At 44.5% G+C, this 22937-nt stretch overlaps 1 protein-coding gene across 2 annotated transcripts in view; it reads left to right on the top strand.

Annotated features, from left to right (window-relative positions):
* Positions 1-18598, top strand: part of tgfbr1b (transforming growth factor, beta receptor 1 b) — a gene marked incomplete at both ends in the record, with an annotated part of 42255 nt that extends 23657 nt beyond the window's left edge. The window contains 8 exons of one of the 2 annotated variants that reach the window (XM_079234547.1): positions 2189-2440; positions 4582-4851; positions 6743-6973; positions 8697-8864; positions 8964-9120; positions 13554-13678; positions 13792-13922; positions 18473-18598. In XM_079234547.1, coding sequence (XP_079090673.1) covers positions 2189-2440; positions 4582-4851; positions 6743-6973; positions 8697-8864; positions 8964-9120; positions 13554-13678; positions 13792-13922; positions 18473-18598 — 1460 coding nt within the window. Of the gene's footprint in view, positions 1-2188; positions 2441-4581; positions 4861-6742; positions 6974-8696; positions 8865-8963; positions 9121-13553; positions 13679-13791; positions 13923-18472 lie in introns of both variants that reach the window. The other variant, XM_079234546.1, reaches the window with a different exon arrangement.
* Positions 18599-22937: the final 4339 nt, after the last annotated feature.

Genomic DNA, 22937 nt, shown 5'->3' with positions numbered 1-22937 from the left:
GTGTTTCTTCTTGTAGCGCTAATGCACACTTTTTATTTGCATTGACTTAATAATTCATCGTCTGAAATCCCTGTGAAGATGCTGCACCGTCGGGCCAGATTTCTCACCGGTGTTCATGTCTCACTGTGTCGATGTCAGGCACTCTGCTCCACAGCCCGTCCTGTTAATTATTCAGAGGTCTTGTCTCAGAAGGCGTGTGTTGCTTTAACCTTTTCCAGCCGCGCAATGCGTCTCTGAATGAGTTCAGAAGAGTTGAAACAAAGGGAAAACCTACTTTTTAAGGAATCAACAGAAACCCCTGAAGGCACATGAGAACTGTGTGTGTGTTTGTGGGGGGGGGGGGGGGGGGGTTCCGTCCTCATGCAGCAACGCTCGCTGTTTGTTAGTGCTTAGCGCTCTGTTCTGATTTTTCTAAAAGTTTGACCTGCCGATTCTTATTGTCTGAAATTTGGATATTGTCATCTATAATGGTTATTTGCATTAAAAACACACTTCAACTGACATGATGCTCTTATCCTATACCAAAAAAAATTGACTGACAGCTGGCTTAATTTAAGTTTTTCACCAAAAACGTACATTTCAACACGTCACGAATATGGCTTGAACAGCCCTCGTTAGCTGTTTTAGCTCCACACAACATCACATTTCCACTTATGTCTGCACAGTTTAGAATATCTCCACACTGTTAGATCCTTTTATGTTATTTGCTCAATCGTCAGATGTTACACAGCTGACCTATATGACTGTGTTGTTGGTAGTTTTCCAAAGCTGCCAGCAGATGTTACCAAAGAGGAAGTATGTTTTTACTGATGCCACATAGTGTAAACACATGATTTAAATGTGGTTCTTTTTTTCACAAATAGAATAAAGTCTAGCCTGCAAAAGGCTGTCTGTTGGAACCAGGAAGTAGGGGGGTAAAGCTACACAGAGGTCACAGCTCACAACCCGGTTGCAAGTTCAGCACAGCGGGAAAATAACAAATACATAAGGATATGTTTTTTTTCCATATATTTTGAAGTGACATTAGTAGCAGGTTGCCCTCTAGCAACTTTGGCAAACAGTTTTCATGATAGAAATAAGGAACATTTCAAACCTTTTGGTATCACACTTGTATGAACACTGAACAGGTCACAATGAGCTTTAAAATTGAAAAGCAACTTGTGTGCTACGAGATTACATAAAATAATATTAGATCTAAATGTTATGCTGCTTCATCCACTGGGCTCCAGGTTTCTTGGCAAATCTCTGTAAAACAGCTGCTTTTTGTGTGATTTATTAGAGCTGTCGACTAAATCGTGCAAGTGTTTGTCGACTAAAAAGTGTTCGTTCACATCCCCTCCATCGATAGAGCAGTGCAAAGGAAACAAAGGATCATTTCATTCTGACTGTTTGGTGGAATGTCCATTTTTAATAAATCATGATGTATGTGCCTATTCTGGTATAAATAACACCCTATTGTATTTACTGGTAATACATATTTGAAAGGGACTCAATAAATATCCTTTGTGAGCGTGAATAAATCCCCATGTAGCCTAAGCTGCACCATCCATCAGAGCACCATCTTGGCGAAAGCCTCAAATGTTGAACAACATCATACGGCTGCTGTTTCAACATCAAATAATACATTTATTAATTTGAATGGATTTAGAATTTATGAATGATTCCCCGTTAAAATCAGCACTCTGATAGAAACAGCTGTTTGCCTCGCTCTCTCTCTGTCCAGCACACTCTCTCACTCTCTCAGCCCTTCAAGGACGTAATTTCACATAATAGATAAAAATCAATGTCCTACTTTTGCGACATTTTTTCAGGAAAGGGCTGATTAAGAGGCCCTGTTGTTCTGTGTATGCGGTGCGTCAGCAGAGTACCAGTAACTCTGCAAACATCAGCGAGAACACACACACACACACACACACACACACACACACACACACACACACACACACACACACACACACACACACACACACACACACACACACACACACACACACACACACACACACACACACAGACAGAGTTGAGAAAGGATTGAGAAAGCTCTGATTGGCTCTCAGCCCCTGATTTGAGTGTTGGAATTTAGTGACAAAGGACACTCAGGACAGTGAGAAAAATAATTGTTGGATTATGTCCGTATCTGCTATAGCATTCAAAGTCTTAATCGTTTCTCTCTCCTTCCTCCCTCCAGCCCTCCAGTGTCACTGTGACCGCTGCAGCGCCAACTCCAGCTGCACGACGGACGGTGTCTGCTTCGTCGCCATCCGCAAGTCGGGCAGCCAGCTCACCACCGAGCAGCGGCAGTGTGTGCGCGAGAACGAGCTGATCCCACGAGACCGGCCCTTCATCTGCGCCCCGTCCGTCAAGCGGGACTCGGGCATTTACCCGATGTGCTGCAACACGGACTACTGCAACAAGGAGCCCGACATGGGAATCATCCCTGGTAAAAACAACAACACACAGTTCCTTACGTTGTCTCAGAAAGGCTTGGCTCCAATGTCAATAGCAAATGGCAAGAACCAAAGCCAAATTCCACATGATCACCTCTTTTTGAAGGAATTTAGAATTACATATCGTACTTGTATATTAGTTATCGGTTTATTATTGCCACTTGTATTATGCAATGGGACAGAACAACAATTTTCTTTACTTAAATTAAATGACTGTTACCCCCAAAAGCTATAGATTTATTATGATGTTTAGATATGAAAAACTCAGCTGCCTACTACTTACTGTGTACTTCTACTTCATAAGAAAACTCTGTAGCACTACATTTACAGAGAAATGGTGTCGGTGAAGACTACAAATGTAATGCATCATATGTTATGAACCTATCCAGCATCATGTTCTAATCTCCACGTTGAACAGCCATTGTAAATACCACATGTAAATACATCGTACTGAGAAGTACCCTCTTTCTCCTCACTTGAAGTAAACATCTGATTTACTGTGTGGCATTAATAGTTTAGGGGAAAAGTTTTGAGTAGCATTCATCTTCTACCACTGAAGACATCAACATTCCCAGTAAGTGAAGTGGTTAAAAAGTACCACTAAACCACTAAATCCGGCCTCTCAGTCGGCGGCTTTACCCTCGGCCAGAAACATCGGTGAAATACACTCAACAAAGTTAATTTCCAAATAATAAACACACCAAGTTGCGACTTACTCTCGGTCACGTCGCTCAAATACACTGCGGTTTGATTCTGCTCCTATTGAGCTCCTATCCAGGGAAGTGAGCAAGAGTTTGGCTGCAAAGTCAATGAGTTTATTTATATTGAATTTGAATTGCCCTAAAATTGGATGCTGCACAGACAAACCGACAGAGAAATAGAGATTCCTTGCATTTATAGTTTCCACTCAGTTATTCTTACATTTGCAGGGAAAAAATGATCTATCCCAGCATGCAATGGTAGAGACTAATGCCGTGTTCACACCAAAACAGTTGCGAATTTTCGCAACGCCACTTCGCCTATATCGCGCCGCAGGTGAAAAATTCGCTCTGTGGTTAATCCGTTTTTTCGCAACCATCGCTGGGGAAAGGGGGCGGGGCTTATCTCTGTCTTGAAAACATTTACTATTTCCTTCATCCACCAGGTAAATAACCACTAGTTCTGCTTTATACTTGTTGAGGAAGTCCCACACACGTCGGAACATCAACCGCCCCCGTGTCTGGGTTCATAACATTATCCGTAGTCACACACAGCTCCGACTCCTCCAGGACTAGTGTCTGAATGAAGCCGCTTCCAGCGCTCCTTCAGCGGACCAGCAGCAGTTTGATTCAGTAACGGCAGGACGGCGGTGATGCCGGGCGGAGCTTCTATCTCCGTGTTTATGAAAGCATTTACTATTTCCGCCATTCAGCATTGAATTAACCACTAGTTCTGCTTCATACTTGTTGAGGAAGTCCCACACACGTCGGAACATCAACCACCCCCGTGTCTGGGTTCATAACATTATCCGTAGTCACACACAGCTCCGACTCCTCCAGGACAAGTGTCTGAATGAAGCCTCATGACTCCGCGTCATGCGAATTATTCGCTGGAGTTGAAATATTTGAACGCCGGCGAAAAAGCGGCGTTGCGATGCCGTTTCGCCTCTATCGCGACGCTCGGCGAAAAATCCGCTTTTCCGCAACCTAACGCGGCTGTGCATTGACTTAACATGTAATCTGGACGCGCGAATATTTCGCACACGGTATTAGGCAGTAGTGGAGGATTCAGACTTCCTAGGTCATCTGGCCCTTCTGTCTAGAAGTGTATTTAATCTCCATTCTCGTGTGTGTGTGTGTGTGTGTGTGTGTGTGTGTGTGTGTGTGTGTGTGTTAGCTTCAGGCCAAATTTTCCCATCAGCCTAGCAGATGGAGTGTGCCCCCGCACCACTTGGCCCGTCAGCTTCCTGGCTCGTGGCTTCAGCCTGCTACTTGCCAGCAGTCAGTATGCTCAAAGTGAACCTTCCCAACAGTTTGCGGCCTCCCTTGATCCCCCGCGCGTTGATCTCCGAGCCAGACGTGACCCTGCACACTCGCAGGTCACAGCTTTCGATCCGGCTCGCTTCTCTAACCCGCTCTGCGTGTTCGTCCTGCAGGTCCCTCTGAGAAGCCGCCCCCTCTGGGGCCCGTGGCCCTCGCGGCGGTGATTGCCTGCCCTGTGTGCGTGCTCTGCCTGCTGCTAGTCCTGGCGTTCTACGTCTGCCACAGCCACCGAGGCCTGGGGCCCGGGGGTGCTGGGGCCCACCACCATCACCACCATCGGGTGCCCAACGAGGAGGACCCCACGATGGACCACCCCTTCATCACCGTGGGAACGACGCTGAAGGACCTCATCTACGACATGACCACATCGGGTTCTGGATCAGGTACTGTGTGTGTGTGTGTGAGTGTGAGTGCATTTGAATGGTACTAATAATATATCCACACATAAATGAGAGTGGGCAGGTTTGATATCGGCAGATGTAAATAAAGCACAACAAGTGTCCGCCGAGCACACGGCAAACTCGCGGTGAAATCAAAGCTCCAGGAAGTGCCTGCACCTGGCCAGGAAGTAGCTTCAGTGAGTTGTAGCGTGAGGCTTCTTCAGTGTGTTCTAATTGAGGTTGTAACTTTAAATGTGGAATCCCTTTTGTGAAACTAGATTTTGAAGACTAGGACTGCACGCACTGTCGTGTACGCGTGCGTGCATGTGTGTACGTGCACATACTTTGCAGCTGCACGCTGAAAGTAGAAGTCTATTAAAAAGGCTGGCTGACCCAGATTCAGACTGTAAGACTGCATAAACACACACACACACACACACACACACACACACACACACACACACACACACACACACACACACACACACACACACACACACAAACTCTGCACTGGCAAAGGCTGTTGTTGTAGCCATGAATTAGCACCTATCTGTGGAGACTGGCACCTCCAACAAGCTGCCAATCTGTGTCTGTCTGTGTGTGTGTTTTGGCAGAGCTGCGTGGGCTGATTTAATCACTGTGCTGAGTCAGAATCTGTGTGTGGTGTCTGTTGACATCGGATGAGGATTCTCATTCCGCTGTAATTTCCTCATCAGCAGTTTTCTGGAGATCTGACAGTTGCTTCTGCTCCAGCATTTTCTTATTTGCTTGTTGGAAAATGTAACTGGCCACATGCATTTGCAAGATGAGCGAACACTGCGGTCTGATCCACTATGGCAGAGCACTTTAAGTCAGGATCACTTCTGGATCTTTACTCTTCTCTCAAAGAGGAGAACTTTCCTCACATGAGGAGGCCTGCTCAGAAGATGTACAGATCATATCCTCTCTCACTGATACCTGTCAGCTGTCCTTCATCTCCACCTCATTCAACCAGACTTCATGCTCTTGTTCAAGCAACACAGACTGGACTTTTCTCCCCGAGTAAGAACAACTGAACTGGAAAACAACAAAAGCACTTATTGCTTTTGTTTAAAGTTAATACATTGCTGCTCTTTAACATACATATTTAAGGTAAGGTTTAAAAAAATCTTATAAAAATAAATGTTTTTACTTATTTTCATAGCCGTACTGTAACATGTATTCTTACCAGTAGCAGCTCAAAACCATATAATTTACAGTTTTTTAATAAAGTAATAACATTCATATTGAGTTAATTGAATTAAGTTCAGACTATTGGTTCGGCCCTCCACAACGGTCCAAATTTCTCATGTGGCCCCTTGGGAATATTAATTGCCCACCCCTGACCTATATAAAGAACTGAAATAAATGCTATTTACAAATATTTTTGCAAATTCAAGATATGGGTTTTAGGTCCCCCAAAAATACCCTAATTTGCAATTTTTTATTTATTTATGAAATGGAAATTTAAAGCCCCTCCTCATTGACTGTGCTTTTCCGACCCAGAGGTTTCTCCCTGGTCATAGGTCCACCTGTGTGCCACTAACATCTGGTGTCGACAGTCTGGGAACGAGAGGGAGTGAATTTGCTTTTTAGACATTTAGATTACAGCTGAAATATTACGAGGAAATGTTGCGACCAAAAAGCTATCCTCATCTGGACCTTTTTTATATTTTTCATAGTTTTATTGTTTTTGACATCTTCATATTACTCCCACTTTATTCTGGAAGTATTCCAACTGTGTTCTCTGCGTATTCGAGCCATGCTGATGCTGTATCTTTTAGGTTTATTAATGGAAGTCTTTTAGAGTCTCTAGAGAAGTTTACCAAAACAAACAACTAAGCCTTTTCTTTCCGGGTCCTGCTTCTCCCTCCAGGCCTGCCGCTGCTGGTCCAGAGGACCATCGCCAGGACCATCATCCTCCAGGAGAGCATCGGGAAGGGCCGCTTCGGGGAGGTGTGGCGGGGCAAGTGGCGCGGCGAGGAGGTGGCCGTGAAGATCTTCTCCTCCCGCGAAGAGCGCTCCTGGTTCCGCGAGGCCGAGATCTACCAGACCGTGATGCTGAGGCACGAGAACATCCTGGGCTTCATTGCCGCCGACAACAAAGGTGAGCAACCTCACGGAAGAGCCGGTGGGAGGCCGGATTTTAAGATCAGACTGCACACACAGAAGAACGAAACACAAGTCAGACTAGAGCCATCGAGAAGGCGCAGGAATAACTTGAATGAAAACAGATGCTAATTAAGGTGCCATCACAGAAGAAGGTTGATTTGTACGGAGCGAGAAGCAGCTCCGGTATGCAGGTGAAGCCTTATAACAGACGTTCATTCTAAATAGACTGGCTGGTAGACAGTGTGGGGGAGTAACAGTCCTCAGCCAAGGTCAAGCACACATTACCACACGGTCTGACAGCTCTAGCGCATACACACACACACACACACACATACACACACACACACACATACACACACACGGCCTTGTGCATGTATTTTGTGAGGACAAATCATAACCGTAACAATCCTAACTAAATGCTAACCCCTCTAATCTAATCCTAACATGAACTTTAAAAACTAAGTCTGAATCCTCAAAGAGGCCTTTTGAAGGGCCGCCCCAAAGTGAGGACAAAATGTCAGCTGGAAGGAGCAGCAGGCGTCGGCACATGCTTGATAATTATGTATGAAACTGCCGATCAGATCTATTTACCTGTTAATCGAAGGTGCCCAAACGATGTTCCTGATGGTATCTCTCGAACATTCAATTAATCAATCTGTCTCTGCCACTTCATAGACAAGTGTTTGAGTTGAAAACCTGCTAAAACATCCCATTAAGTTCCAACTGCACTCTGAGAACTCTTTCAGTACCACTACATACCAGTACACACAATTGATGGCATATCTGAGCAACCTAAATGATTCTCATGGCATGCAGAATGAGGCTCTGGTTGCGCTTGTCTTTCCAATCAGCTTTTGTCACGATTACCAGAACGCATTTACTGTCACGTTCACCTGCTGATATGGTCTTTGAGTCGGGATCTCAGTGAGGTGTGGCTAGCATGTGAGCACAATCCGGACAATTTATTTATTTAACGTAGGTCTGCTTCACCTTCACATAACACGGGAGCTCCTCCCCAGAGGAGAGCAAAGGGAATAGAGACGGGACTGGAGCTCCCCTGAGACCTGCTGTCTGAGTCCTGTTAGTTTACTGCTGAGGAACACAAAACATTTCCTAATTTTGCTGCTTCAAAATAAAAAAGCTTTTGAATGACACAATAATTTGAATTTTATTTTTTATACAAACATTTGTTCATCAATGAATTAGCAGAGTTTTTGTTTGAGACTATTTTGATATTATAACAAGTCTACTAATGCTGCAGGGAGAAAGAGGAAGTGACAAAAATAACAGGGGACTTTTATTGCGAAATATTTATAGGAAAATGTGTTTATCATCAAATAACAGAGCTTTTTTTGAGGCTATTCTTCCATTAAAAACAACTCTACTAATACAGCAGGAAGAAAGAGTAAGTGCCAAAAATAACAAGAGACTTTTATTGTGAAGGATTTATTGGAAATTAGATCAATCAAGCCACTGTTTTACAGTCGCTTCTTTGACCATAAAATACATCCGATCACTGTCTGATCAGGCAGGTTGTATTGAAGTGTCAAATGTGGACAAATCAAATCTGGTGCATCCGATTGCAAAAGTTGCATGTCCACAGACATTTCAGCACTACATCACAAGACGAGCTCTTTGTTGGGAGAGCAAAAGGAGGAAGAAAGCCGTTTTGTCATTAACCCTTTTGTCCTCTTGCTCGTCTGCCTGTCTTTGCATAGATAACGGGACGTGGACTCAGCTGTGGCTGGTGTCGGATTATCACGAGCACGGCTCCCTGTTTGACTACCTGAACCGCTACACTGTCACCGTGGAGGGCATGATCAAGCTGTCCCTGTCCACGGCCAGCGGCCTCGCTCACCTCCACATGGAGATAGTGGGGACACAAGGTGAGACACACACACACTTATATCTGTCCCATACACATATTGCGCTCCTTCCTACATAAGTGTGCAGCTTCTGTTGAACCTACGCCCGTCTGTCTCCAGGAAAGCCGGCTATCGCGCACAGAGACCTGAAGTCAAAGAACATTCTGGTGAAGAAGAACGGGACCTGCTGCATCGCTGACCTGGGTCTGGCCGTCCGCCACGACTCGGCCACTGACACCATTGACATCGCTCCGAACCACAGAGTGGGAACCAAAAGGTACCTTAATGCCGCACAAAGCCCTTTGCCCCATTTCCTTAGAGGCAGTTAACTTAACGGGGGACACCCTCTTCATCTTGTTCTGTATCCGTTGTGGTTCTGTCAGGACCTGTCTGGCGTGATCATTTTGTCCCGTCTTGAAACACTGTGTAGGCAGGTGTCTCGACTGTTTAGACTCAAAGACGGGACTCCATCATTCTATCATTGCACAGGAGTCGCTGCTCCAATCAGCAGAGATTAGTGGCGTGTGTTTACAGTGGATAACAGGACCTAAGTACGTCATGGACCTTGAACTGAATCTTCTGCCCCAACTTTCCAAACACTCTTCAAAGGCTACCACAATGAAGCCTAGAATTATTGCTTTCTTCTCCTGGTGCAACTCAAGGACATGCAACAAACTGGGTCGTGTCAGTGATTTCTGTCGGCTAACCAGATTTTGTGACTGTGCCGGTATCCGATGCAGTGCTTGAGGTGTGTGTGTGTGTGTGTGTGTGTGTGTGTGTGTGTGTTACAGCTGGTAGTCACTGTGGAATGCATGGAATAAACAAACTGTCTCTGTAACCCTTTTGGCTTTGTCGCTGTCTGGAAGGAGTTTGCCTCGCCTTCCAGACATTGTTGCGTCGGTGCAGCCTGAGTCAAATGGATAAACTGGTGCCTCGGTCTCTTTTGCGATTACAACAATGAATGACTAATTGTTTGTTTGTGTGCTTGCGGTGGTTTTGTTGCACAAAGTCACATTTAATTAAAAGTGAAAACAATTTGAAAAGCTGAAGTACGACTGTGTTGTTACATGTTAGTCACCACACAAATAACCATTCACCTCCTCCTCCCTTCTTACCCAGACGGCATGAGGCTTCTCACTTTCCATTTGTGTGTCTCTGTCCACATGTCTCTTGTTCTATTATGTAGACTTGTCTAGCTGTGGGGTTGGAAAGTGAGCAGAACATTGAGGGCAGCACTCTTCTCCTTCCCCCTTCCCACAGTGATATCAGCATAGCTTTCATCCAGCTCTGCTTTTTGCGTGTTTTTTTTAACTTGTTTATGACATTTTCCTGCCTCCGTGTCTGGGCCGATGGTTTGATGCTGCAGGCGTAATCCAGTGCCACTAAATGATTCAATGAGCCTCGGGTCAGGGGAGACTAAAGCTCCATGTTGCATATTGATGGTCTGTTTCTTTTTTTGTTTACTTTCTTATCAGCATGCCAATCTGCCAGCAAAGAATCATTCCAATCCAATAGTTACTCTTTATGTCTCAACATATCATTTGGTTTGCAATGTGAACGCATACTGCTTTCATTATCTCTCCGACCCAGGCGGGGTAGCGGTTTGCGTAGTGTTTGGCTATCGGAACCTCCAGCATACACACTGCTGCGTACCTCTCGGCCACTACTCTGCGGCTCCCTTTAAATGTTTTGGACGGTGAGTTTGGCTAACGGCTAACATGATAGCAGTACACCCGCTGCTGTACTGCTACGTGGGCAGACAGCTTGGTGATATTAATTAATTAATCAAAGATTGTACATGCCGTCTTATTATCGACTTGGGGCCGATTGGCTGCATACATCGGTGTGTTTTTGTGTGTTTTGCAACAACAACAACAAGACTCCCTGCACTTTGTGAGAAATCGGTTCTCTGTTTCCTTGTGAGGGCTGCGTCGTCTTTCGTAGCTCCAGGGCCACTCGGGATCTGAGTAAGTCATGGACCTCCTGGCTGAATGTGTTGTATCTTACCGTCTTGTCTACTGCAATTAGCATCAACATGTCCACTCCATTGCTCCTCTGCTTGGAAATCATTGACGGTTTGCTCCCTTCGAGTTGCACTCCTCTAGTCTGAGGCGTGACACTTGATAATGTTCATGTCCTGGTTTTATTCACAACACAATCTTTGATCAAAGCACAGATACATTGTGTGTGTTCTATTCATTGAAGTTTTAAATTGAATTAACCTCCTTGCAACATAATTACACTTTCTCTCAAGCTTTTTCTAAAATATTGAAGGTTTCTGTGGTCTCATTTATGCGACGCAGCGGCAGTTTGCTTACCGAGGCTCTCCATTCATTATTTGTTCACCGCTCAGTTCAAGAATGAAATTAAGAGTTTCTCTCTCATGCCCAAAGTGAGAGCTCCAGTATTCAAGAGCACCATTGAATCCAGCGCTTACAGATCATCAGCGGCGCAGCAGCGCCCACAGGTTTAGTAGGCATAGGAACTTCGCAGCGCCCTGCGGTTATGTCCACATGATTCAATCAGGGCTCCCAATGGGGCACTTTCCAAATTGGAGTTTCACATCCATCCTGCTAACTTCAGATGGCTGCAGGGATTTAATGAAGTGAGGGAAAAGATCTTCATGTCACGGATAAAGTAGCTGATAATGCCCCAAATAATGCCCCGATTATTTATAGATTGGTACTTCAAAATGTTTCTGTGGTTTCACAGAGTTTGTGAATATTCACTTTAATTAGTTTTTTTTTCCCTCAAGCCCTGCTTATTCCTTTCAAGTATATTTTGTGCTTCTTGACAGAATTAGGAGAGAAGCGCAAAAAAAGATTTTAGATAAAAGACGTTTTCAAACATGTGAGGAAGAACAACGATGTGGGATCTGAAAACGGAGCACGGGAAGGTGGCATAGCAGACAGAGGAGATTAAAACGGGAGGATTCTTTACTCGATTCAAGAGGAGTGCGGTGAATGATGTTGCCAGGATCTGATGGATCTAAATCAGTCCACATGGACAGATTGGCACAGGTCATTCAATAAATCAATTTGGTTTAGTTTAAGCGTAAAAGGCTTTGTAAGCATAGACTTTATGATCACCTTGGTCTTCAGAAGCTTTTGGCCCAATATCTTACTGTACAAACGCAGTGAAAGTGTCTGATGTTATGTTCTGCCGTGTTTAAAAGGCCATTTCCATTGAGAGCATCAAATGAGGATCCGGCAGCACAAAGCTCGGTTTTCTTTCTGCAGCCACAGCAATTGCTTGGAGAGAGCTAAAGGGAATGAAAATGATTGGATATGGATTTTCTTTTTCAAAGGACAATATTTTTTTTAAAGAAACCACTTGTTAATTAATATTGATAATACTACTTTTGATTTCGGCAGAACTAGATGAAACTTTGTTGTTGGTTGCAAAGATTGTTTGAGGTAAGGAAGCTTCCCACTGTACAACGTCTAGTGGAGGACTTTTGTTTGGTAAACGGAACTGCATTTGCATAGCGCCTTCCTAGCGCTTTACACCAGATGTCATCATGCGGAGAGGCTGAGGCTTGAACAGGCAATTTCCCGATTTGACGCTCGACCTCTGAGCCACAATAACTCCCGTGATACGATTTCCAACTAGGGTTGGGTACCGAGAACCATACTGGCACCGGTTCCAACACGTCCGGTACCTACCGGACCGAAAAGCAACGCAGATTTCGGTGCTTCCTTCCGGTGCCTGAGCCGATGTAAATACTTTTTTTTTTTTTTTTTTACACTACTCTGTAAAGTTGCACGGTATATAGATACTAAAAGGGTAGCGCGGTGCCCGCACGCTAAAAACGATTATTAAAATAGCGCGGATCAGAGTGCACTCGCTGCGGCGCTCTGTCTGCCTGCATGCAGGGCGGGGCTCGAGGGGGCGGGGCTTCCAGCGCTCACACACACAGCGCGCGCACACAGAGATCGCTGGAGACATGAGCACGAGCTTTTGAACGTCCATCCTCGGCTTGCTGGAACAAATCTCTACCAGTTGATATTAATGGTGACGTGTAATCCAGTAAAGCAGCAGTTTGTAGAATCCAACAGTGTCTGAGTTCTGTTGCACCAGTCCATATCAGGACACCTGATGCTTGTGTCTGTTCTTTTTTTAAATATATATTGTTTATAGTTTGAAGTTAAAAGGTTTGAAGCTGTAGTTTGAAGTCAAGTATATTTTGTATGTATTTATTTATATTTCTAGTGTACTTTAAACAGTTAATATATTGTTCAATTTGAAGAAAAAAAATTGCCTTGGCAATAAAAAAGTATCGGTTCATGCACCGTTTAGGCACCGGTATCAATTTAGCACCGGTATCGGAAAAAACCCAAACGATACCCATCCCTATTTCCAACTAGTGGATATTTGTGACACTTATCTAGCTTTACTCTCATCCAAATCACCTCTTTAATTTAATCTTATCCACTTAACCGTTTTGAACGTGTACCGCCATTATTTAGTCAAAAAGATTAAGGGAAAATACAGCAATGTTGCCTCAATAGAGACCCCTTTTCTTAAATAATGCCGGTTCTATGTTGGTGCTTCAAATCTGATTCCTTCAGCACAGTTTTGGTAGTTATTCCCTGTATGTGTGTAATTGAGTAACACATTCCATGAAATAACATCATTTTACTGCCATGGTACAGACAATGACTGCGTAAGCAAGAACAATGTTGATAACTGGCTCATCTTTCCGCTCAGGTATATGGCTCCGGAGGTCCTGGACGACTCCATAAACATGAAACATTTTGAGTCTTTCAAGCGGGCTGACATCTACGCCATGGGCCTGGTCTTCTGGGAGATCGCCAGCCGCTGCTCCATGGGAGGTGAGGCTCAAATGAGGAGGCTGAACGAGGGAGGGAGCGACGGATGGTTGGAGTACGGAGGTATTGACACACCAGTATTGTATTGAAAACCACGTTGTTTGTTTTTCTGTCAGGCATCCATGAGGACTACCAGCTGCCCTACTACGACCTGGTTCAGTCAGATCCGTCGGTGGAGGAGATGAGGAAGGTGGTTTGTGAGCAGAAGCTGCGGCCCAACATTCCCAACCGCTGGCAGAGCTGTGAGGTAGGACACGCACAGCCGCCTCTTTGTGAAGTCGGGGTAGACGGATTCACCCCGTGGCGTTCCATTGTACTTTGTATGATTTTAGGAGAGAAATCTTCTTCCCCATAAGAGTAACGGTGATGAGTCCATAGGCTTCAGTTCACCCATCCAGTTTCCATCTACAGTAGGAAGGCAGTAGTATGACACAAAAATAATTTGTAATAATTCCCAAAAGATGAACACGTGTACATAGCAGTTGCTCACCGTCCCCTGCGGTCGGCTCATCAATAATCTTGCGGTCGCTGCAACAGCTATGCTCTGACTCCTTCTCACTCACATGAAACACACACAGGCAGGCCGGTTTCCACAATCCCCAGAGAGGAAGCAACCACTCAGCCGAGAGGGAGGGAGTGTGTGTGAGTGGGTTGAATCAGTCTCTGGTTTCCTTTTTCACTGTATTGTACCACATACACACACACACACAGGCACACCACTTCACATAAAGTGGTATTGGTTTGCTTACTGGGTTGGGAGTCGTTACAATTTAATTTGATCTTACTGAAATAAATGAAGGCAGCAGCACTGTGTGAAGACGGATACTGAGGGTTTGAAGGATATCTGTCAAACATTCTAAATCTTTTCATTGTCATCTGTATTGGTATTTTGCATACATTTCCTTCAAACAGCTGTATTTATTCAAGTTTCTTTCCAAAAATGTATTATTACATTAGAAAACATCATGATAGTGTCACAATTGACCTTCGACCAATATTCACTTTTATTGAGCTTGAAAGCATCGTAATGTGACTCAAATGCAGCCTCCATAGTTTAGCGCTTAGCTAGCAGAACTGTGCAGCCCACCGGATGCTAACGACTAATGCTAAATAGCGCTCATGCTGATTTAATAAACGGAGGGGAATACAATAGTGGGGAACGATTGGTGTGTAGTGCTAGTTTGCACATGTGCAGTAGCGACTGGGCAGGATGTCTGGGTTGGGTGTGACAAGTGGCACAACTTCCTGTGTAACGTAAATGATATGACAACGTGATATCGGCTCGCCCAGACCTGATCCAGCTCTTTAAACCCTATCGGGCCTTTCTGATACCGGTATCAGAACAACCAATCAAGAAAACCACAGAGGAAGTGTTTGTTTTGTTGTTGCGATGAGATACTGTATCTGCCACTAGCTACAGACCACCACTTGTGGTTAATGGCCTCTATGGGATAGCTCGGCCGCTCCTCGGCTGTTCCCCAAAACAAATACTACGTGATGCACGATGGATCCAGCTTAGTCAGACAAGACCACAGAGTCTCTCTCTCGGCTGTTCAAAACAGACGTCTTTGTAAATGCAGCCAGCTCTGCTGCCCCCCCCACACACACACACACACACACACACACACACTTCTCAGAGCTGGAATAGACACGCTCCTTTTATCACGTTATTTAAGAACGCCCATTCTGTTGTGTCGTTTGACGTCCGCCACCTTTTGTCTGGCAGCATCCAGACAGCCGTTGATATTTGTGGATCTGGAATGAATCTGCCTTCTTGTCTCCAACGATGATACCCACGCCTGGTTTGTACCACAAGGATCATGTTTCCTCACAAAGAACATCCTGAGCAATCCTCTCTCTTAACGTGAGGTGACGAGACCTTTGAACCAAGGGCATAGTGTTGATTTTTGAACCGCCAATAGCCAACATCATACCGTGTGTCTAAATGAAATCAAAGGAGGCCTCATTCCCCTCCATGGGAAGGTTCTCCTCCATCTCAGTGAAGTCTCAATAGATACCTGATGAAAAGCTACAGCAAATTAATTTTGACATAATAGGCCTTCTAAACGGATGTGACAGCTTCTGAAAAAGTGCGTTAATCTGTCTCCATCAAACCGGAACGCACAGGACCACAATGAGCACAACAAACCACAAACTGCAGCAATGATGCACATGCAGACAGACAAACCGGTTCAGCTAGCTGTAACTAGGCAGTGCCTGTTTCAGATGTGAGTCCAGCTCATCTGTTGTCACCAGAAATGGCAGATGAAGAGGGCCAGTGTGGCTCTCTACCTACCTCCAAATATTTGAACAAGGGGAAGAACCCCATAGTTCAGCAGTTTTGAGTTTCCCTTTTCATTTCTTTGGATCACTATTGGCTATAGTGCCATGTTGATTTACTTGTTTCTGCCGCAAATTGTTTTGTTCACAAAACAAAACAAACCAAGTGTGACCTTTTGCAGAAAGAACTATCTGAAAGAGCTTCCAGACTTGATCAAGGGTGTAGAAGTACAATCAGTGCCTGTCTTGCAAAGTCCCTCTGAGAATATCTTGTAGCAACATTTCAACAAGGAAGAACTCTGTCACCAACGCTTTATAATCTCTGCAGCACATAGACATAACTTTCCCAGTGGACTGGTACCAGCCACCCTGCTCAGCAGACCCATTAGTTGTATTTATCAATCATGAGCACACGGAGGGACAAACTCAGTCTCGTAACTCGTGCTGCCTGCTGGAGGATGTTATAGATTTGTGATCAAGCAGTACCCAATGATTGTAGGTAGCTTTGTTGATATTTTATACAAAATGTAATCTACTACATTTGCCGAGCAAACCTTGGAGAAGCAGCTTGTCACTAAAATGAGAATATAGCTTTTCCACCTTAAATGTCAGTCCGCCTTGAGTGGGCCCAGGCTGAAGTAGCCGCTAACTTCAGGGCTAACCTCCTTCACTTTAAACAGCAGGTGGCAAGCAACACACGGGAACTTGGCTTGGCAACCAGTTCTTTGCCTTTGGTAGCCATCAGTAGCAACCAGTTTTTAACCAAAATAAAATAAATAAAGACGGCTAAAAGTGCCACCCCAAAAAGAATAAATGTTTAATATATCATTCATATTTATTATTGATGTTCTGATGCTACGTGATGTGGCGTTGGCTCTCCCAGTCTCTTCAGCTGTCTGAGCTGTCAATGGATCCAATGGATCTGTGCTGGGAATCTTTTTATGGACCAGGAAATGAGGGTGGACTCGTTGGCTGATGAAACATGAGATTAAAATATTTTCGGTTTCTTTGATACACCTTTTTCTTTTTGTATTCATCGACGAGTAAACTGTGCACACACTGCACTGCTGTGTTCACGCACGACATACTCACCGCCACACACTCGGACACATTTTAGTTTAAAAATCATCACAAAAAAAACAACATAATAAACATCCCTGATGCTCAGGGGACGAGGTGCTAGTCCTTTCTTTCAAGAACCAAAAGCATGAACCATGTAAGAGAGATGGTTGCTGGTCCTGAAGAACCACCGGTCCAACTATTATGTCTCCATACGGGTCCTTGTGATCAAATGAGGCTCCATGGGGTCTAAAGTGGGTCTATGTGAGGGTCCTTGACAGAAAATGAAGACCCCCCCCCCCCCCCTCCCCCCCTAGTGTAAGAACCACTCATTCAGAGCCAAGTCTTGTAGAGACGTTGGTCCGTGTCAAGGCGTGCTATTCCCAGGCGGAAACTCTTTTCTTTTTTTTCAGCTGGCCTGCCATAAATCAGGTTGACAGGTTAAAGCCAATTGAAGCGTCGTCTGAAAGCATTTGACTCTGAATGCCTCGACGTAAGAAAGGAGGGTCGGCTCGCTCTGCTGAAGGAGACAGTGGCAATCTAGAGTTGGCACTAATCCACCAGATGAATGGAGGACTGGAATGTGTCGGCCATCTTAATAAGCACTGCGGGAAGTTCCATAGCATCGAGCGACGGCACACACAGACATGTTGACTCATAAATACCAGCTGCTGTTTACAGCCCCGCCTACTGAGACACAGAGGAATTAGTGTGAACTCTGGAGGCTCCAACACAAGTCCAAAGCCTGGTTTGCTCATTTTCGCTGGAAGTCACCACTTAAGTGAGGCATGGGGAAATCATTTATTTTGAGGAAAAAAAAGGTTTTCCAGACATAACAAATGATGAAGCAAGACTAAGTGGAAACGTACAGAGGCCTGTTTGCCGTTTGAAGCTTTAGATTTTTCTATAAAAGCATGATCAGAATCCAGCAGAGGTGATGGAATTTATTTACACCAATTTCACACCTTGGAATCAATCTGGGAAGTGTTGTGTCTTGAGCCACAAGACTGTCGTCCTAATCATTTATACCAACAGCTTATTATAAAAAAAAAGGCTATAGAAGCAACTACGGCAAGACTTAATGGAGAAAAACTTTACAGTTCACGCCAAAATGTGTTTGTATATCACCTCAAATATCCTGGTTTTACTATTGAGGACAAAGGCTGAAGGAAACGCTGCTTAATGTCCAGATTAAGTGAACTCTCAATAGAACCCAGCAGCTTTCTCTTCAGCTATTAATGCATGGAAAGGAGTCATTTATGGACACAAAAACAGCAAAATGACTTAATATGTTGAATAGCAGGTGTAAGCTGTCTCTGCTCGGTGGTCAAGGAACTGAAGTTCTACTCGTCTTACTTTCTAAATCCCTGTATTGCCTGCTTTCTCAAATCTTTCCCAAGACATCAATCTGTCCCTCCGTCATGTTTTACTGAACTCTTCTCTCTCTTTTCTCTGCAGGCCTTGCGGGTGATGGCGAAGATAATGAGGGAGTGTTGGTATGCCAACAGCGCCGCCCGACTCACCGCTCTCCGGATCAAGAAAACCCTGTCTCAGCTCAGCCAACAGGAGGGAATCAAGATGTAGACATACCTACCAAACACACGCACACACACACACCTGTGACTGGCATCCATATCGATAGCATTATGACCTTTATGACCTTCATCACCTTCATCGACTGTTCCTCCCCTTTACTTTGAAGAGAAGTGAAGACTTCTTATCCCCTTGTGCTTTTTTATTTTTGTATTCATTCATTGACAAACTGCTGAGTCATGCACCTGGAAGTGAGGAGCCGTGTGTGTGTGTTGCACTGGGGTGTCATACACACATGAACGGCTGGATGGATGGATCTAACGACGGATGGCTGTGCCTAACCTCCATCCTCACACGAAGTCTCCGAAAAGACCCATCGGGACAACTGGTGTTCTTCCCAAGTCCCGCCTCCACCACTCTTCATGCAAAAGAAAAGAAAATAGATACACGCTTAGACCCCATCAGGTTAACGAGGCCAGCCAGGCTGCTGGGAATTCACCTGGGAGGCCTCTGAGCTGCTGGAGGTTTCGCACTCATCGCCTCACATCTTCATCATCAATACCCCTCCCCTACCCCCATTTGTATATTAGCATTTAATTTGTCTCGTCTTCAGTAGGGCTGCAAGTTGCTCATTTACATCTTTGAATAATGTGAATCATGGGGAAAAGTCCTCCCGTTAGAAACACAAAATGTGTTGAAAATCTAAATGGAACTAGTTGTGTTATTCGGTAAATGATCTCAGTCCCCGTTCCAGGGGTGCACTCACATGGGGGTGAGGAAAGCGTTTCAGAGAATGGACAGTTGACCCGCTTGTTTTTTCTTTGGGTTCAAATCCAATGACGAGCAGGCTTTTTTTCTTTGGAAAAAAAACACTTTCTATTTTGCCAATGTTGCACTTTTGCACATTTGGTCCAACGCTGCTTTGTGACACACACAGAGCGTTGGGAAATTCAATATCCATTCACTGCTCTCCTGCTAGAAAAGGGAGCAGCAGAACGAGCAGGCGACGGTCGGCAGTATTTCAGAGAGTCTGGGTCGAACCCGACAGAGAAAAGCTCTTTTGGATGTGAGGCGGTTTGCAGCCCTACTCTCGAGTCGTGTTCCAGTAACGTTGGGAGCTGAAGCTTGGACTTCCCCGCGTTGGGTCTTCAGCTGTTCTTCATCTAGTCGAGTTGTGAGCAGAATCTCTCATCTCTGCAACATTTTTTTTTCTTTCTTCCATTTGTCTCCCTCCGTGTGGTCAGGGAGTCGGACAGGTCAGTTTAATTTATTGGCTATTTTTGTTGTTTTTTAACTTTCTTTCTAATGTCAGGGGTTAATTATTTTTAAATTCTTTGCAAAACAAAACTGGACGCGATGACCTCATTCTTTTTTTTCTTTTCTTTTTTGGCGAACATGCTGCAACATATGCAATATACAGTAGATAAATGTGTCTATTTTCTATACTGTGCTCTGCTAAACCACAAACAGCAAGAACAACAACAGCACCGACAACAATCAGCTGCCACCATGCCTTCCACAGCCAGCTGTAACCGGAAAGTGCCCGCGCTTTAACAACTCAAACTCCTCTCATGTCGGCCGCTGTGGAGTGTCTTTGCCTTGGCGCGTATGCAACTCTGAGTGTGTGTGTGTGTGTGTGTGTGTGTGTGTGTGTGTGTGTGTCCGAGGAGGGAGCCATGCCCGAGCGTACAGCGAGCTCGTACTATGCACACCCAAAGAAGTAGGGACGGAAAGCAAGGAGGGGCGCACACACACACAACGCCATCGCAGCACCCACAAGCCAGCCGACTCTCTGGTGCCATTTTGTCAACCCCTCCCCCACACCTGAACACCCGACCACCTCAGCAACAACTCATCGTACAGCTTCTCCTCCCTGCGGGACGGAGCCTGGAGCCTGAGCTCCAGCACCTCAAACTGCATTTCGTTGGGAAAAAAACCGATGGCACCAAAAAGCCCCCCTGCGGCTTTTGGGGGTGAAAATTGAAAAAAGAACACAAAGACTTGTAAGCATTACTAATGTTTCCCTATAAATGTAAACTCTTGGATGTCTTTTTTCCGTTCTTCTCACGTTTGGCGCTGCTGACGGCACGGCAGCGCAAATCAACCTTCTCAAGCGTTTCCTTCTTTGTAGGATAATCAACTACGATGAGGTGCATTCAGTTAAAAATATAGCAAACGGAGATTTACTAAGCCATAGATTTTCCAGGTTATGTATTTCTTTTTTTTTTTGCTGTGGAAAATGACTTTTTCTACTAGAATGTACATTTACGCAAAACAAAAGATGAAAAAAAATACACGTTTAAAAATTTGTCATTTCAGCTTAGCAAGCCTTAAGGGACCAACACATAAGAGTCAGAATCTGCTCTTATGTTTGTTTTTTATGAATACATTATATATATATATATATATATATATATATATATATATATATATATATATATATATATAAATAGAATTGATTGCTATGATAAAGGTAGTGTCATTATTCTATCTAAAGGACAAAAAAATTATTTAGCACCTGATTTAACAGTTTGTTTCAGTCAAGTGTTCGTCCTGTTGCCTAAATTGCCATACACCTAAACCTATTCGCTCTTATTTTAGGGACTTTCTTGTGTTCACCAAAAGAAAGTGTTGCGCTTTCAATCACCAAGACATCCAGTAAACCAAGAGGTCAGTCGGACAGCACTAGCTCAGAGTCTCTCTGGATTGTTCAGTAATAAGTGCACTTCTGAACCACCGCGGGGGTTTTACCTGTGTGGCAATTTGGATGTCGGTGTGGTCGGTCTGCCTCCCATTGTTTTAGTTTTTTCTTCATGGATACATGATGTATTGATGTGCTGCTACTTGGTTGTCCGCCTCGCTTTACTCGTCGAGGCGAGAGCTGCCGTTGGATGTAAACCCCCCCCCCCCCCCCCCCCCAGATCGCCCAGACTCTGGTGGTCCTGCGCCACGCTGCTCTGACATGAATCCAGCCCCTCTCCGAGGTCCGCTGCTCTGGTGTTCGCTTGTAACAAAAGCGCCGCAGCCCCGACGGACCGTGGCTCAAAACCACTGTGCCAATCTATCGGAGGGCCTCTCGTTCCCTCTGAAATTCAGCGACAGAAAAGACCTCCGTTTCCTTTTGAGGTCTAAAGTTGTCGTAACTGTAAATATTAAAAACAAATGCGGGATGTCGTCATTTGTCTAAGTATACAAAGTTCACCTCTTAAAAACCTTTTGAGCATTTAAGTCCCAGGTACTGTCACATCAGTACTGATGGCCAGTCAGGGAAGCTCAGTGCCCGTTACTTTGCAGGCAGCACTTTTTTAGTTCACAACTCATGGTTTCTTACAGCCCATCTGAAATCTATCAAAAGCCTCTTAGTGAGCAAACCAAACCGTTCTAGATCAAATTGAAACGAGTCATTTGAGCTCGACAGTCTCCACTCATGGTTCACTTTCTTCTTCTGTTTTCCGAGCTTTCAAACCGCTACATTTCCATGTTAACTAAAGAAGCTTCACCTTCTCATGAAGGCCACGTTGCTCCAGAGCTTTCGACCGCATCACACGGTCTTCATCAGTTCGAGTGATGTGAGAACAAGTTGAGTAAGTGGACCTTGGGTGCAGATTGTAAAACGCAAAGACATACTTACCGTTACGTCTGTGATGGTCGAGACCAAATCTGCATTTACTGTTGGCTGAAACCGGAGCCTTTAAAACTGTACAAAACATTTCTAATGTTGCATATCTTTTTCTGTGGAAACATAATCGGTTTATTCAGTGATTCCCTCGTCATCCTTAAAGAAAATGTAGACTTTTTAAAGAAGAGAAAAAAAAACAACGAAGAGCAGACAAGTTGTGATTGTACTTCCACTGTGAATGAAGTATTATGTAGATGTGTAGAAACGGCCAGCACAGTGACATATTATTGTAAACAAAAGAAGAGCTGTCGTGAATATCGCTGCTAATATTAAATACAAAAAGGGTGACGTACTATGCTGGATTCGATGTTGGATGTGTAAAAAGTGGCCAAACTAGAGAAGACCAGAATAACCAGGGACTGATCTGACAAAGCCATGTGGGGGGGCCTCTGTCACGTGTATTCCATTAGCAGTATCATTCTCTGGGACATCAACAACATTAGCTCAACACCTCTGGTATGCCTCTACTCGGACAACTTCAGTCTTAAAGTCACCAGCAGCCTTCTACTTTTTTCTTTTTCTGAAACACAAGAGGACTTAACTGTAAAAAAGAAAGGACGTCTGCACCCAGTGGTTTTTCTTCGTGGTCTCTAAAGAGCAACCTTTCTGTCCCCAATGCTATTTTGCCTTTCTTTCTCTCGTCATTCCATGTTCTCTGATTGACTTAACACAAGGGCCACGCGTCTGCAGCCGGCGTCACAGATCCATACG

The sequence above is a fragment of the Taurulus bubalis genome, assembly GCF_910589615.1.
Source record: "Taurulus bubalis genome assembly, chromosome: 18".
Taxonomy (NCBI): Eukaryota; Metazoa; Chordata; class Actinopteri; order Perciformes; family Cottidae; genus Taurulus; species Taurulus bubalis.
Note: the sequence above shows the minus strand (reverse complement) of the source record. Positions and strands in the feature narration are given on the sequence as shown.